This window comes from Selaginella moellendorffii, unplaced genomic scaffold (genome assembly GCF_000143415.4).
Source record: "Selaginella moellendorffii unplaced genomic scaffold, v1.0 SELMOscaffold_4, whole genome shotgun sequence".
NCBI lineage: Eukaryota > Viridiplantae > Streptophyta > Lycopodiopsida > Selaginellales > Selaginellaceae > Selaginella > Selaginella moellendorffii.
Window position 1 is genome coordinate 3381446 of NW_003314265.1, and position 16748 is coordinate 3398193.

General features: G+C 45.9%; 2 protein-coding genes across 2 annotated transcripts; one reads left to right on the plus strand and one right to left on the minus strand.

Moving 5' to 3' along the window:
* Nucleotides 1–529: 529 nt before the first annotated feature.
* Nucleotides 530–1340, minus strand: LOC112344464. The gene is made up of 2 exons (XM_024669309.1): nt 671–1340; nt 530–610 (listed from the first exon to the last, which is right to left on the minus strand). Exons 1-2 carry the CDS (start codon nt 1295–1297, stop codon nt 566–568), a joined length of 672 nt encoding a protein of 223 aa, XP_024525077.1. The 5' UTR covers nt 1298–1340; the 3' UTR covers nt 530–565.
* On the plus strand, nt 1302–2475 carry LOC112344465. The gene is made up of 4 exons (XM_024669310.1): nt 1302–1345; nt 1425–1676; nt 1747–2091; nt 2146–2475. Exons 2-3 carry the CDS (start codon nt 1472–1474, stop codon nt 2058–2060), a joined length of 519 nt encoding a protein of 172 aa, XP_024525078.1. The 5' UTR covers nt 1302–1345; nt 1425–1471; the 3' UTR covers nt 2061–2091; nt 2146–2475.
* Nucleotides 2476–16748: the final 14273 nt, after the last annotated feature.

The window sequence follows — 16748 nt, forward strand, 5'->3', positions numbered from 1 at the left end:
CCATCTCCAATCGTAATAGTCCCCTTCGGCCAACTCTGATCTGCCCAGGCCTGCAACAGCCACGGTCTTCCCAAAAGAATTGGATAATCCAGCTCGTGTCCAACCATCCTCAGCACCACGTAATCAACATAAAAGATAAAGCCGGCAATCTCCGTCTTCACCCCAGTAAGTACACCAACCGGTCTCGAGCGAGAATGGTTTGCCATGCGGACACGAAAATAAACTGGAGACGGCTGCTCCAACCCAAGTTTCGACACCATTTGCTCAGGCATTACGTTGATGGCAGCACCTCCGTCAATCACGCACCCCTTCAAGTGTTGACCTGAAATCTCTGCATCTATAATTGGATTCTCTGCTTCGATCATTGGCCATGCTGCATTCACTACCACCTCTCAATGGGCCTTGACTGCTGTGGCCACCACTTTCCTTAGACTTGGTGCCAGCTGTAGTAATTGCGCAAATGTGATACTCGGCTTCTGATTCTCTAAGTCCTTGAGCACGTCGTAGGGCTGAGTTTCTAGATTTAGCACCTGCTTATACCGGCGAGATCTCCGCTGGCCCATCTTTAACGGCTCACCCCCAAAATGTTCCTTGAATACCTCTGCCAGCCCTGCAGCGTCGAGATGCCCACCTTCTTCATAACCTCTTGCGGATCCATTCCACCACTTACCTGGTTCGCGTCCATTTCCTTGCCGTCATTAGGGCACTGAATAGTCCCCGTGATATTCTTGGCGAGATCTCCGCCATCGGCTATCAGCGCATCCTGAATGCCGCCTCCTTCCAGACCTAAGTCGATCCCCATTTTTTCCTTGTGGCGCTGCTCCTTCCTGTTTTGGCGAGCTATCATCTCTGGATCCTCCTGAGTATGCATCTGCTCAATTCCCTGTTCAGCCCTTGTTCTCGGCTCATCTCGGATGTACAACCCGCGGTCCCTCCGCTGCAACTGTGCTCGTGTGTTGACATTCCACACAGGTGTGTCCGCTCGTAACTCTTCAGAATTCACGAAAATGGCTTTAGTATCCACCACCTCTTTTCCCTTTTCCTGATTTTGGCGCTGATTTGGCACTTGCAAGCGGTAGGGGCAATCCTCCTGCCGATGAAGTCCCTGTGTCTGGCATATCCCACAGATTGGCTGATACTCTTCAGACTTCTGTGCATTCGGACAGTTTGGCGTGATATGTCCAGGTTCCCCACACTGGTAGCACACTATCGGGCCTCGGCCTCGGCCTCCACCTCTGCCTCCGAACATTCCCATCTGGCCACCACCACGGCCTCCACCGGCAGTCTGCTGCAGCATTGGCCCCGAGTTCTGCACAGCCCCTGGAGCTCCTACGTTAAAAACCGGGTACGTCTCATACTGCTGGTGCTGAACCTGCTGCTGTGGAAATTGTTGTTGATGGTGAAATTGTGGTTGAATGTAATAGCTTGCGACTACAGGTTGCTGCTGGAACTTGGGCGTCACACGAGCTGGATGAAAAAAGCACTTCTCAGGCTTGTGGCCGAACTTCCCACAATACGGACAAGGAGCTTTTGCCGGAACCAGATTTGGACACTCACTAGGATAGTGGCCATATCCTTGACACTTAATGCACCAGATCTCAGCTCTCTCATGCACCGGCCGAGTTGGAGCTCCCAAACCTTGAACCAGACTCACTTGGAGTTCCGCCATCTTCTTGGTAAGTGTCTCCACCACATCTTCTTTCACTTTCGTGAGTTGGCTCTCAAATCCGGTCGTGTTTACTGCAGGTAACTGGAGAACTGACGGCTGGACCGGAATCAAAGGTGGAGCTGCTACGGCTCCAAGCACACCAGTCTGGTACTGTGCAATATTCGGTGAGAACAAGTTACCATATGTTACTGGTGGAGCTGCAGCTGCAATATTTCGTGACGACATCCGGGCCTGTTCCCATGTTGCTGCGTGCTCCACTGCTGCGTTCAAATCTGCCGGTCTTTGCACCTTCACGTGGAACCCGATTTCAAATGGCAACCCATTCAAGAACCAGCGGACTTGGTCGTCAGCGGCAGGCTGTGGATCTTTCCTCGCGAGCAGCCTCTTGTAGCGAAGAACATAATTTTGCAATGTCTCTCCAGGTAACAATTGAATTGAATTTAGCTCGTCACTGATACGCTGCTTGAATCCCATAGGACGGAAAGCATTAAGAAATGCTGTTTTGAGGTCTGCCCAGGCTGCAAAGGCTGCTGCTGCATTCGCCTGACCATACCATTCTGCTGCCGCTCCCAGCAATGTCGCCGGAAACAGACGGACTCTCACAGCATCTGCCTGCTCCTGATTTGCTGTGCTGACGTTTTCAAAAGCAGTTACGTGAGCGTCTGGATCGTCAGTCTGTGTAAACGTTGGATACTTCATCCTCGCGTTGGCAGGCTGTGCCATTTGAGGATTTACTGCTTGAGGTGTGGGCGATGCTGGTTCAAATGGCCCCCACTCCTCCCAATTCAAACTTGAGTCCGAAGTCCTCGAACTAGTTTCAGGGCTGGTTTCAGGCGAATTCTGCAACAGCCTCCTCGCTGCTCGTTCAGAACGGCCTCGATTCTGCTCTGCCCTCCTAGTAGAAAAATCTAGAAAATTATCCCAGCCCGGGGATCTACCCGCCAGACCGAGAACCAACTGCGGCAAAGGGTACTTACTGCAGATGCCCGCAGATGACCGGCCTTTTCCTCAGGCCCAGTTTACTGCGCAGTTACTGCGACTAAGCCCTCCCTGCTAATGCACCAAAAAATGTGGGGAAAAATATACGACAACCAAGAAAGACAGGAAAGACTCCCCTAGGGCTTGTATTTCAGCAGTAACTACAAATCACTCATATTGAGTGCGCTGGGCCTGCAATAACTCTTCTATGATCACAGCGATGGGATCTTGACGGCCTATAAAAGGTCTCACCATCTTCAAGCAAAGAGAACTCCAGAGCCCGAAAGAGAAAACAAGAGCTGTAAAATAACTGAATGGCCGTACCTAATTTCAAACTCCCAAAAACTTAAACACCAACCAATGGCTGAAACTTTCCTAGCTAATAACTCTTCATCCACAACTCCGAGCGACTTGATTTCACCACCAAAGAACTGCCCTTGATCAGATCTTCAACTTCATAGAAAACAACTTCTTCAAATTCTCACTTTTGAAATCCGTCACTTTTTCTCTCTCTAGACGAAATATTCATAGGAAGCTTCTTCAGCGAGCTTCTTCATTTTTCACCTTTTTTCTAACTCAGAAATACGTCAGACTCACAAAAGCAACCTCAAGTATGAAAATATGACCGTATATATGGTTGACAGACCAATAACAAGGGCGAGTGTGAAGATGCGGACATTCGTCGGTATCTTCTTCTTAGCCATTATCCCATGGATCTCCCGCATCTCCTTGCCTTTCAACCGAGCCTTCACCTCGTTCAAGGCCTTCTAGAACTTGTGATAGGATTCGGAGTCGTAGATCATATAGTGGACTGAAGATTCCACCTCCGCAAGTCCCACCATTAAGTCAATGATGGAGCTGACTTCGTCTGCATGAGTGATCTCCTCGTTTGTGAAGTCCATCACACAAAAGATGTTCTTGACCTGCTCATCTCCGCGGGAAACGATGCTCCTCCACCTTTGATCCTCATCCGAATTCAAGTATACCCGGTAAGGTTCTCGATAGGCCTCTGCTGTGGGGTCGAGCTGTTTCTGAAGTCGGCGGTCGACATCACTCTTAATGAAATTTGGATACTGATCCAACTTCTCAGCTTTACTTTTCGTGGCATCCCGCAGCAGATCGATGAACTTGGGGGCCCCCTTCACGTACTCGTCGATGTCTTCATTTGACAAATCCAGCGCTTCCATCATCTCTTGCGTGGTGTCGATGCTCACCCTCTCCACGGCCACTTGCTCGAAGATCCAATCCTTCAATAGCACACGAGCTCTCAGAATCGTGCACAAGTCCTCGTATGTCACAATATGGCCGGGAGTCATTTTGGTCTTGTTGAAGACTACCTCACCACGTAGAAGAGCATTAGCCACTGTCAGAAGGTCGTCGTCGTCTAGAGACCGCGAGAAACGCAAGGCGTTGAGCTTCAAATCATTGGGCTTCCGGCCGTCCTCCACACCCATTGAGTTTAGTAACTCCCCGTCATGGTACCTCCTCAGCACATCTACCTATTTGTCAAAAACAATTTTTGTCACGAGTAGAATGTTATGGATGCTGAGTGTGTCATTGACCCCCAGTGTTTTCGAGAGAAGACTCAAGAATTCCTGCAATGGAAATGGCGTGAGGCCACATGCTATGCCACATGCAACGAGGCTTACCTGCCAGGCGCTAGTTGCTAGTGCACATCCTTGTCCTGGTTTTTGTGGCTTCTTCAGTTGAACCCAGAGCTTCCGTGTTTGTGCCAATGTCTCGTGCAGACCCGATTTGTAGCACGTTTCTTGCTTGACATTCTGCGCGTGGGAGATGTATATGATAGATCGGAGGGGCGAGTTGCCTTTTATCAGGCGGACAACTCTTGTCTTGAAGACTTTCTTCACCTCCTCGCCCACCATAATATCCACAACTATCTCTTGCATTGCCAAGCTAGAATGCTGCCCGGAGACGGCATAGAACCGGATGTTCTGATCGTCCAACACCTTCCTATTGATCAAGTCTGGAAACCTCGTCTCGCCCTTCATTGTTCGGTAGTAGGGGATCACGTCTGCGATGTCGGGTGTTACTGGACTTGCCAGCATCTTCTGCTTCAGTTTCTCCACCCACTCATCAGATACTAGTCTGTGGTTGTATTTGCTTTGGATGTCGATACGGCTCACGTCGATTGTATATACTTTGTTGGAATAGTAACAAGTACTATTATCTGCGACGATTTTTGCTGCCTCTTCTTGCTCTTTCTGCTCTTTGCGGCTCTTCTTTTTGGTGGGTGTAGTGTTCGAACCCGAGGCAATGGCATCACCGAGTAGCTTCTTTTTTGGAGGAGAGTCGGACGTCGGCTTGAGCTTGACCACCCTTTTCTGCTTCGGGGTAGTTTCCAGATCGACCCCCTCCCCCTTCGCTTCGTGAACTGGAGGCACTCTCAACGGCTCAATGTTGGAATATAGTTTTTGAACATCGCCGTAGGTGAGGTCCGTGGATTCCATGTGATCTTCATAGACCCGTAGCGTCTTTGAAATTGTGGGCCTCCTGGACAACCTCTCCCTAGCTCCCTCTAGGAATTCCTCATACCTGTTGCCCCCCTCCGGGAAGCCGCTAGGATGTGCAAGGTGGATCTTGAAGGCAGACGCTGTCTCTACAAGTGCCAGTCCATATTCTTGCATGGAACTACATGGAGTGTCTGTCACTTGGATGAGGATCCCCATGCATTCTTTTCTCCCACCATCTGTGTTGTACAGCCTTAGATCCTAGCCTTCCATCCCGAAAGTCCAACTGGTGAGCTCCTCCCCCTTCTCTGCATCCACATTGACAGTGGCTGGAAGAAGAATGCAATTCCTCGCCTGTTCAGAAATGCACAACAATTAGAGCTGACAGATGAAAAGCTAGCAGTTGGAAATAACGTGAGGCCACACGCCATTCACCACTGCATCAGATGTCTTGAGGCTGCATCCTAAGATGGCGTGAGGCTACATGCCATCTGTAACCGGACTGCACTCGAGAGCCCAATCGGTGCATGCCAATGTTGCTACTGAATGGCATGTGGCCTCGTGCCATTTTCTACTTGGCCTAAAAGACTTACCATTTGAAGCCAAATGGAGGCGTGACAACCGGACTCACTGGCGAATGTGCACTGTGTGTGTAGCGGATCGTAGCAGCAAGGCTACTCTGCCACTTACAGTTGGAGAGTGGCGCTGAAATCTCCCGGAATGCCAAGTGGGCTGCGTGGAGTGGGCGGCGGAGTTGGCGGCAAAGTTACAAATTGGGTGTGTCTTGAAGTGGACGCCGATGCACACGAGCGCGATGCGAGCACGAGTGTGATGCAAGCGCGAGTGGACGCCGATGCACACGAGAAACCTATAGAGAAGGTAGATGAGCGCGAATGTGAGCGTGATCGCGAGTGGGAGTGCGATGTGAGCGCGAGTGTGTGAGCGCGAGAACGAAGCAAAATGCAAAACCTAACCTCACACGCGCGAAATGTCACGACGGTTGGTAATCCCGCAACGTCATCATTCCTCGGACTTGGGCACCACCATTAATTTCTGGATCGCCGCGCGCATGCATGCATGTGAAATCCAAAAGAAATCCGCAACGTCATCATTCCTCGGACTGCATGCACGCGAAATCCAAAAGAAAGATCATGATTGGGATATCATTTAATACCCTCGCTATATTTATACCATGCATGATTGGATATTCCAAAGCATCTTGTATTTCCAAAAATGCCAGATGTTCAGCTAAATAAAGAATGGTATACAATGTCCTTCTTGATGACCCTGCAAAGAAGCATCTCGATCGGACACCACATGAGACCACACGAGCCTTACAATGTTTCAGGGGCATTTGCCATAGATCCGACCGTTATTTTGCTCTAAGATTCTATAGTTTGGTGTGCATTGACCTTTCCATCGACACTGCAAAGGGACATCACAATCAGATGCGGGATCACAAGAAACCAACTTCACTAACTCTGGTTTCACCAAGATCTTCGTAAGGAGTTATGAAATGAAAGGACCCTCTCTATTGAAATGTGTTTATGGTCCTAGGGGCATTGTGACATATGAAAGGATTTTGCATCAAGTTCTGTATTTGCATGTTTATCAAGCTACTGAATTGCTAAATCCTAAACCCTATGCAAAATTTCACGTGGGTGTCAATAACATGTTTGAATAATGGCATGTGGCCTCATGCTATTTGGGTTGTTATGATTTAGGCCATTCTCCAATCATTTTTTGTATGGTCTTAACTTCTTTTCTGCACTTTCAGAATGGCCTTCAGGGTTGGGGAAAAGGTTTACATTTTGAATGGTGGGAAGAGAGTTGCAAAAGGGACCCTTGTGTCTATGGATCGGAACTTTGTTATACACTGTTAAAGGCTTAGGGAAGGCAATGTTGCTGTATCAGTAGAGACTGTCTTCGATGGGAATGTGGTCGCTATTAAACGAGGAGAGATGGTTGTCGGGGTAAATGTTGTTGTTGCCTTGAAAAATCTGCAGAAGAAAGCAGATGTTGGGGACAGCGCAAGTGCGACGCATGTTCCCTCCGTGGATCTTAAGAACCGTGCTACATGGATTCAGGCAAAGGTGTTTCTAAACAACCCCGAGGGGGAGGTGGTAGCTGAGGGCTTAGCCACAGTTGTCGATCCAAGAGATGCGGTTGCTAATCAAGAATTGGGCTAGGATGATATTGGAGTTGCGATTTTAGAGGTTGTTGACACAGAAGAAAACAGTCTGATTATTAGAAGCATTGTGCGGTGGAAATTGAGGCATTTAGTGTTTGAGAATGTGAAGGATTCACAATCAAACACCACTACAACTGATGACAAAACATCTCTTCATGGGAAAAGAAAGTACACCTTCCTAAAGCGCAGCCAAAGGGATCTAAGCAACGAACCAAAAAGGCAGAAAATGGCGATGGAGGTTCGAATGGTCTCGACAGTTGCTTGTTGCAAGAGGAGGTGCTGTCAACATGCTGATTGGGATGCTATTGAAGAGGAGAGAGCAAGATACAAGACATTGTCCTGGAAGGCAGCTCGCAATTTTGTGTATGAGGCATTACGGTCATCTGTTGATGCTTCAGAACATCAGGTGGGGGGCATGGTCTTCCAGAGGGGTTTGGTCTGCATGAAGGCATGGAGAATCATTTATGGAGTCCCTCGAACCACATTCTACAGAATCAAAACTGAGTTCGAGGAACAAAGGGTTCAACAGGCAGTCCATGGGAACGACGGTACGCACAAAACCAGGGGTCATGTTGTATATGGAGAGGCAATCTTCAAGAGGTTTGTCGAGACATGTAGCGAGCAGCAACCACATAAAACCCGCCTCTTGGAAGATGGAACACGAGACACCCAACGAGTTCTCCCTTCCATGTATACCAAGGGGGCCATATTGGAAGATGTGAATCGGGAACTCCAGAGTAATGGCTACAGGAAGCTGAGCCAATCTAGATTTAGTAGATTGTGGAGCAACAGGTTCAGGGATGTGAGTATAGGAAAGTACTCCAGCTTTTCAAAGTGTGACGAGTGCACTGCTATCAAAATGGCTTTGTCGAAGAATTCTTGCAGCGCTCAAGAGTGAGAGACGTTGGCTAGAAGGCGGCTCGACCACAACATCGAGCAGAGAAGCTGCAAGACTGCATATTATCATAACAGGATTCTCTCCATGGAGAGACCTGACTCTTACCTCTGCATCATCCACGACAAAATGGACCAGAAAAAGACGTGTTTACCTCGACTCAATCCTGCCCCCAAGGCAATCTCTTCATCCATGCAGTTGCCTGTGTCTCTGTTTGGCATAATCGCTCATGGGCATGGTGCCCAGAACTATGGGAACTTCTTTGTACCTCTATGGGGTGGCGGGGGTGCAAACATGATGATTGCGTACCTAGCAAAACACTTAAGGTCTCTGCAAAGTGCGCAGACTAAGCTGAACGGCCAACCCTTGCATAAGGCCCTTGTCGATCGAACCCCATACAGGGTTCAGCTGGAGGAGGAGCAAAGGCTTGCAGTATCGTGTGGGGCCCCATGCCATCCCAGTGAATATGTTGGCCGTCAGATTGTAGGATTAGGAATGACGTTCATCTTGGAAAGCTCACCACACGCTCAATGAACAAACAAATAGTGTGTGCGCGCATGCCATCGCTCTTCTTTAGCTTCAGATTCGGCTTGTTCACCTTGACAATGAGATTTATTATACAACCAGATGGACTCAGTCTGGACACAAAGTCACCGCGCTAGTCACCATGCCCCAGATATGTCTAGCCCCTGGACAAAAAACATATAATTTCACGTCATTTTCAAATACTTGAAAATTTGTACCTAGTCCCATTTTACTGAATAAATCCCACTTTAACGAAATAGAGCTTTATTGTAGCGCACGTGGTTTTGACCCTTTATCCTATGGTGATTTACCATAGGATAACACTACGAAGCGGAACTTAAACCCTCTTTGTGCCACATGACAGATGCCACGTGTCCATAGGAACCCGAGGTTCAGGGCCTTGGGCCACTGAACGAACGAACGGTGCCAAACTCCCAAGCATGGAGCCAAGGAGTGATGGAACCGAACCACGGAGCAACTCCCGAGCATACAGCCCAAGGAGCGAAGGGAAAGGGGCCCGGAGCGACTTGGAACAGTCTTGGAGCAACCAGCATCCCAATGCCAAGATCAGCGCGCAAAACGGAGCCAAACAGAGTCTGGCGCTATTTCAGCATACTGGTGGCCTAACGTGAGGATATGGGTACTCCACTAGCTAGCATGGAATGGAACTTGGGCTTAGACCCAAGCCGGATGCAGAACAAGGACAGGCACGCAAGCGGGAGCTAGACTATGCCTCAGGTTGGTCGGCCATGCCCGACCTACCCACTATCCCTACTATACATTTGGAACCCCCCATAGCCCCCCCCCCCCTTGAGGAACACACGCTTTGGGCTTTCACCCCAAGCCTCCCTTAGTATCAGGAGTTAGTCTTTGGGACAAGCTCGAAACTTACTAAATATGGAATGTCCTTAGATTGCGAATTTGGACATAGGACAAACACCATTATGTTCAAGCCGATCTCTACTTTCCGTAGATATGCCAAATGAGCAAATCTGGACACTTTCCATAAATAGCATTTGGGACCGAAATAAGACCAACACAAAGGGCATGATAGCAAGGGTGTTTGGCAGACATGGTAAGCTATCATCCAGCGATATTGAGGGACTAATCTCAATACGCGAGGGTTTTTGTCAAGCCAGTGCAAGACAGAGCAAAAGAGAACTAAAACCAGGCCGAATATGCTTAGTTAGAAACACATAGGAGTTTCTACCTTATGTCCATCTGGCTAAGTACAAGTGCTAAGCCTAGTGAACTAACACTTGAATAAGAGGGGCTAATAAAGGGTCCAGCAATACCGACCTCCTGCCATTGTGGCAGTAAGGAAAGAGTGTCCGTAAGGACTGGTCGACAGGTAACTTTCGATACCCGAAGTCACATTCGCGACACTATCATCAAGTAAACTCAATAATGAAACTTAACTACCGAAGATAGCAGACAGTAAGCCAACAACTTACTAGAGATAACTCAAAGAACACAAAGTATCATTGACTGACAAGCACAAAGCTCGCGAATGTATCACCCGAAGGAAATAACATCCCAACCGATCAGAACTAACTCGAGCAATAATCAACAGAACAGAATGAATGCGGCAAAGCAAACAAATGCTTTATTTCGTTAAAGTGGGACTTTTCATTATCCCACTTATGGTGTGTGGCCACATGCCATTTTTATAACAACAATAAAAAATTAAAGTTTTAACTTTATAATTTATAAATTAAAAACTTTTCATATGATTTTGTGTTATAATATTGTGAAATATAAAAAAATAAATTAAAAAAATGATAGAAATATTAATAAATATTAATTAAGTACTAGGAAATGGCATGTGGACACATGCTAATTAATGTCCCACTTTACTGAATAAGTCCCACTTTAACGAAATAAAGCATACAAACACTTGCTCATATCAACCATTGCACTAGCCAATCTGAATAGATCCCGGTCAATAATACCAAGGAACTAGAGTTGCTTAAGCAAGTGTCAGCAACATCCTGCTGATGTCTCAGACCCAAGAGACCAATTCAAAGCAAACCACAAAGAACATGTGGTATTGCAAAAAGCCATAAGCTATCAAAGAGAACAACTATCATGAAAGATCATCAATAAAGAGATGCAAAATCACTGTTTAAGAAGGAATCCACCATTCCGAAGAATAACAAATCATTCTAGATCAACAATAATCAAGCAAAACCTTCGACAAGGATAATCAATTATCCTAGATGATAGTCAATCATCACCAATGATTGCTAGATGCAACTACTAACTTCAACATCGAAGCTAGGAGCCAAAATGCCTTCCCTAACAACTTCTAACAAATGGAACAATGAGCATGAAAACTCAAGGAACTAAAAGTTCGAAGAAGCCTATAGCTAAGTTGTGCGTAATAATGATCACAAGTCTCGCACGAAATAACTTCAATGCTAAAGAAGAAATCATGGTAGAACCACAATATCCCCTTCAATACATCCATAAGCTAAACTTCATAATGCGAAAGCTAATGAAGAGCATGTCTATATCAATCCAAAAGCCAAGCATAACGAAGTTATGCTCAACAAGTGATCATCTAATCGATCCTCCATGAATCCATCTATAGCAAGACGTAGCTCACATCATAACAAGCACAAGGGGAATCATCAATGATCAATATATTCTAATTCAAACCCAATAAGGATTCAAACTTTCCAATATTGATCACTAACTCTTTCGCTTGTAGAGTTAGCATAGTCCACGACTGAATCACTTTTCAAGGACAAGCTTAAAGCTCAACCCTTACTAAACAAACTCATTGAGAACACAACTAACTCAACTTGCCACTCAGTTCATTTGAACGTCAACACAATTGTTAACTAGCAAATGCATGAATGTCAACAACACAAAGCTAAAGCCAAATCATCAACACTTTTCATCAAGACTAATGAAACTCAATATCAATCCTAAGGAAAGACATTTCATTTCACTCAAGTCTCAATATTAACAATATCAATGACAAGGCATCACTTCAATGCCATCAACACTAGGACAAAGCTAGAGGAAAGCAAGAGTGAATCACCACTCGGAACTTTCCAGCAACCAAGCTAACCAAAGTCAAAGATACTATACTTAGTATTCGAGACCAATCCTTCAGCAAAACTCAGTGACAGATAACATATCATCAAGGAGTGAATCACCACATCCAAGACTCAATGAAATCCAACACTATAAACCAAACGTAAAATGATATCGACAAAGGAATTGATATGCCAACATGGAAAAAACCATGCCAGCCTAATGACACAATCCTCTGCAACACCATCTGGTAAAGCAAGCCCATCACCGCTAAATCATCATCGAGCAAAGCAAGTGTCAAAAGTCCTTGACGAAGTCTACAAGTAATCACTAGTCGCAAAGCAACTAACAATCACTCCTCAACTTGCCTTCATAAGACCCAAACACCAACTCTTATCATCAAGTTATATACTTGCCCAATATGAATGTGATACCCCAGGTACGAGATAAAAGTTCATAGACAAGCACAAACTAAATGACCACTCGAATCCAACTCAACTGCAATAAGCTCACTAAAACATTTAGTCACTAGCTCTGAGCATGCCTTGAAGAGGCTAGCTATGCATGATCAACACTCAGTCGAAATTAAAGTGAAGACCATGAGATGGACTCATATTGGTACACAACCTCCTCATAGACAAAGCTATAGTACGGGTACCAACATCGCAACCTCAAACAACTAAATTGGACATCACCATCCTCAGCCAAGGCGCAGGGCCACCAAGACCAAGTCAAGATTAGTGAGAGCTCACTACTCTTATAGAGTCTAACGTAATGCAAGGTGCAACCTGCCACCAAGCATAACGCTACAAAAGAAAGGTACAAGGGTCACCTTTCTGAGAAAAGTGCAATGGCCACTTTTCTATATCAACTCTAGACTCTATCCAACTCAATTGTTTTAGCCTCAAAAGTCAGCATCCCCTTTGGGCCGCATTATACAAACTACCTATCAGGGTCTAAGTTAACTGAAGTCAACTCCAACCCCTTCACTAGTTTGTACTGGCTTACGAAAATGGAATGGTTTTCGGCAAAGTGACCACCAGATCAGCCATTGGAGAAGTCTAAAAAAATTTGTGGAAAATTTTCCAATCCTAGAGAAAGAATGACTCTCAGTCCAGGATTGCAAACTTTCAAGACTCAACCAACTTCCTCCTACAAACAACTTCACATAGATTCACCTCAACACAAATTCTCATGTCCAACAATATGCTTAAGCCTCGAACATCTTTGCCCATTTTTCCGATATCTAACTTTGACATCCGCAAAGTGCAAAATGAACATCCAAGGCTTGATTACGAAGACCACATCTTCGGATATCCAAATTGCACTAACACTCCTCTTCAATCACCTTCAAGATCCAATGTGAAGCCAAAACACTAACAAGAAAAATGACATGAAAAATCAAGATCCAAGGAAAATTCCTCATCACTTGAAATAACAATGCCACTTCCACTAACACAAGTGCTAGTGATGTTAATGCCCCAACTACACATTTTCTCCATCCAACAATATACTCCAAGTGCTAACAGATCAACCGACAAGCTATAGCAAATGAATGCTACAACCCTTTCCAACACCTAACATGCAAACTCAAGGAAACAAGGTACCAACATAAACTTAGCATAATGGACCATCTCCAAGAATCCAGTTAAAGTTACCACAATGCTACTTCATGCAAGTAGACTAGCTTCTCCATCAACCACTTTGGGTTTGATCATCGTTTAACCAAGCAACTTCGTAAACACATTGCTCATTATCACATGGATATGATATAAATCACAATGACTTGATCATCAATCGAGCAACACTATGAGCAATGCCCATGTCACTACTGCAAAGGTTTATGTGAATATCAAGTGCTAACTCGATTCGACAAAATGCAACATAAATGCCACACTCCCCCGATAGAGATTTGAACCACCCAACATCACTAACTTTTGTTCACAACACAGATAAGCTCATGCCACTCTCTTTCCGACCAATCTCAAAACTAATCCAACACCAAGCTACTCAAGGAGCAATAGCAAGGTTCCCCGGAAAAGAATTGAGCATTGCAACCCAAGTCTTCCAATAGCGAGCCTAAACAAAATGGTTTAGTGTTTCACCACTATCCATCCCATAACTCACCACTTGTAAGACCATCACTTCCAACATGCATCAAGGTAGGGACTCTTGTTTGCATGATGTGAACATGAGCAATGAGTTAACACCTCGTTGCAAATCATCTCTCTAAGAAGAGAAAATGATTTACGTGTTTGATCCTTCGTCCTTGACGACTCTCTTTTCGGTCTCATCTTTGACTAAACCTCAAGCTTGCTTTCGCACTACCTTTAGTTCAATCCAAGAAAAGTTAATGAGAGAGCACGGCAATGATTACTTGAACCAATAGACTAATCCCTATAGTTTTGATTGATCCGCTCATAATCATGCCTAGGAAGGATCCACTAGTGCCGTGCCAAACAGCTATGGACCAGCCTATTTGCTACTCATAGCAAACTTAGGGAAAGTTTACTTTCACCCACGGTACATGGAACAACTCATGGAACCACCGATAAGCTAACATTAATCCTGCCAACGTAAAGTGTAACCTTGAGTTGCTAATGTGTCTCACTCACGAGCCCAAGCTCAAACTCGTGCTAATGGAGCTTCTCAATCCATCCTATGAGCCCAAGCGCAAGCTCACATCATAAGGTACAATAAGGTAACAATATCCATACCCAAGGAACCAATTGCGAAGCCTTTGCACCCAAAAGTGTACCCACTCGGATCATCGTTTTCATCTCTGCGTATGCAACAAGACTAGTTGCCCAATCTCATTGAATAGTACTTGCTGAGACTCATCCTCTGATACCAAATGTAGCGCACGTGGTTTTGACCCTTTATCCTATGGTGATTTACCATAGGATAACACCACGAAGCGGAACCTAAACCCTCTTTGTGCCACGTGACAGATGCCACATGTCACATGCCACGTGTCCATAGGAACCCGAGGTTCAGGGCCTTGGGCCACTTAATGAACGAACGGTGCCAAACTCCCAAGCATGGAGCCAAGGAGTGATGGAACCGAACCACGGAGCAACTCCCGAGCATACAGCCCAAGGAGCAAAGGGACAGGGGCCCGGAGCGACTTGGAACAGTCCTGGAGCAACCAACATCCCAATGCCAGGACCAGCATGCAAAACAGAGCCAAACGGAGTCTGGCGCTATTTCAGCATACTGGTGGCCTAACGTGAGGATATGGGTACTCCACTAGCTAGCATGGAATGGAACTTGGGCTTAGACCCAAGCCAGACGCAAAACAAGGATAGGCACACAAGCGGGAGCTAGACTATGCCTCAGGTTGATCGGCCATGCCCAACCTACCCACTATCCCTACTATACATTTGGAACCCCCCATAGCCCCCCCCCCCCCTTGAGGAACACACGCTTTGGGCTTTCACCCCAAGCCTCCCTTAGTATCAGGAGTTAGTCTCTGGGACAAGCTCGAAACTTACTAAATATGGAATGTCCTTAGATTGCGAATTTGGACATAGGACGAACACCATTATGTTCAGGCCGATCTCTACATTTCGTAGATATGCCAAATGAGCAAATCTGGACACTTTCCATAAATAGCATTTGGGACCGAAATAAGACCAACACAAAGGGCATGATAGCGAGGGTGTTTGGCAGACACGGTAAGCTATCATCCAGCGATATTGAGGGACCAATCTCAATACGCGAGGGTTCTTGTCAAGCCAGTGCAAGACAGAGCAAAAGAGAACTAAAAGCCAGGCCGAGTATGCTCAGCTAGAAATACATAGGAGTTCCTACCTTATGTCCATCTGGCTAAGTACAGGTGCTAAGCCCAGTAAACTAACACTTGAACAAGAGGGGCTAATAAAGGGTCCAGCAATACCGACCTCCTGCCATCATGGCAGTAAGGAAAGAGTGTCCGTAAGGACTGGTCGACAGGTAACTTTCGATACCCGAAGTCACATTCGCGACAACTATGACCCCAGAGGCATCCCCCACACTTGGCAGTGCGCCTAAGCCAACCCTTTTGGCAAAGGGTCCATAACAACTGAGACTGGGTGTCCCCATCTCATTCACCATATCCTTGGTGCCACTTGCACCAAAGTGTTCAAGTTAGATATGCTAAGCTTTCACATTAAGCAATTTAACTGTGCATCACGACTCTGAGGCATCCCTCGCTTAGCGGTATGCCCAAGCTAGTCTCCTTACTAAAAGTCTATGACCATCGAAAAATGAGTGTCTTCATATTCCAAACCATCATCTCGCCCTAGTGAGTTGGGACTCGAACCCAAACATTAGAGGGTCGGGACTCGAACCCAACCTCCATATATGCATCTACGGACGGCATCACACTGAATGCCTGACGTGACTCCCCACGCCAGTGCACCAACTTATATTTAAAGCGTGCTACAGATCACAGCTTAGGAACCTAATTCTTCCATAGTGTTAAGTCCTCTCATTTAACATGTCTGTGATCATGCATAGACTCCTCCATGCTTGGCTCTATGGGCCACCCCTTTTAAAGTTAGCATTTTCAACTAGGGTATTTATTCCCCCGACTTGCCAATCTCACCTAGCAAGTCATCCGACCACCGTAACATAGTTCGTGCACAAGCGTGAAAGCCCTTAATTATTGACTTTCGTTTAAAGCCCTCTCTTTGAACACTCAGGAATTACCTCCCTAACCTTGATAACCTTGCCTCATGGCAAACTTCAAGACCATGTTTTTGCTGCACCACTTTGATTTCGCATGCTCTATAAACCATTTACACTTCGCTTTCTAGGTACTTATCTACCTAGAATTGTCTTTGAGAACCTTCAAGGAACTATGTTCCTTAGCTTGCTAAGGCCTCTCTTTTAGCAAGCTTTCTAATTGTCATATGATCTAACATGGATAATTCCACATTTTAGACTCTCCATGGCATTACAGTTGTTAATAGTAACATGCTCGAACATCCATTT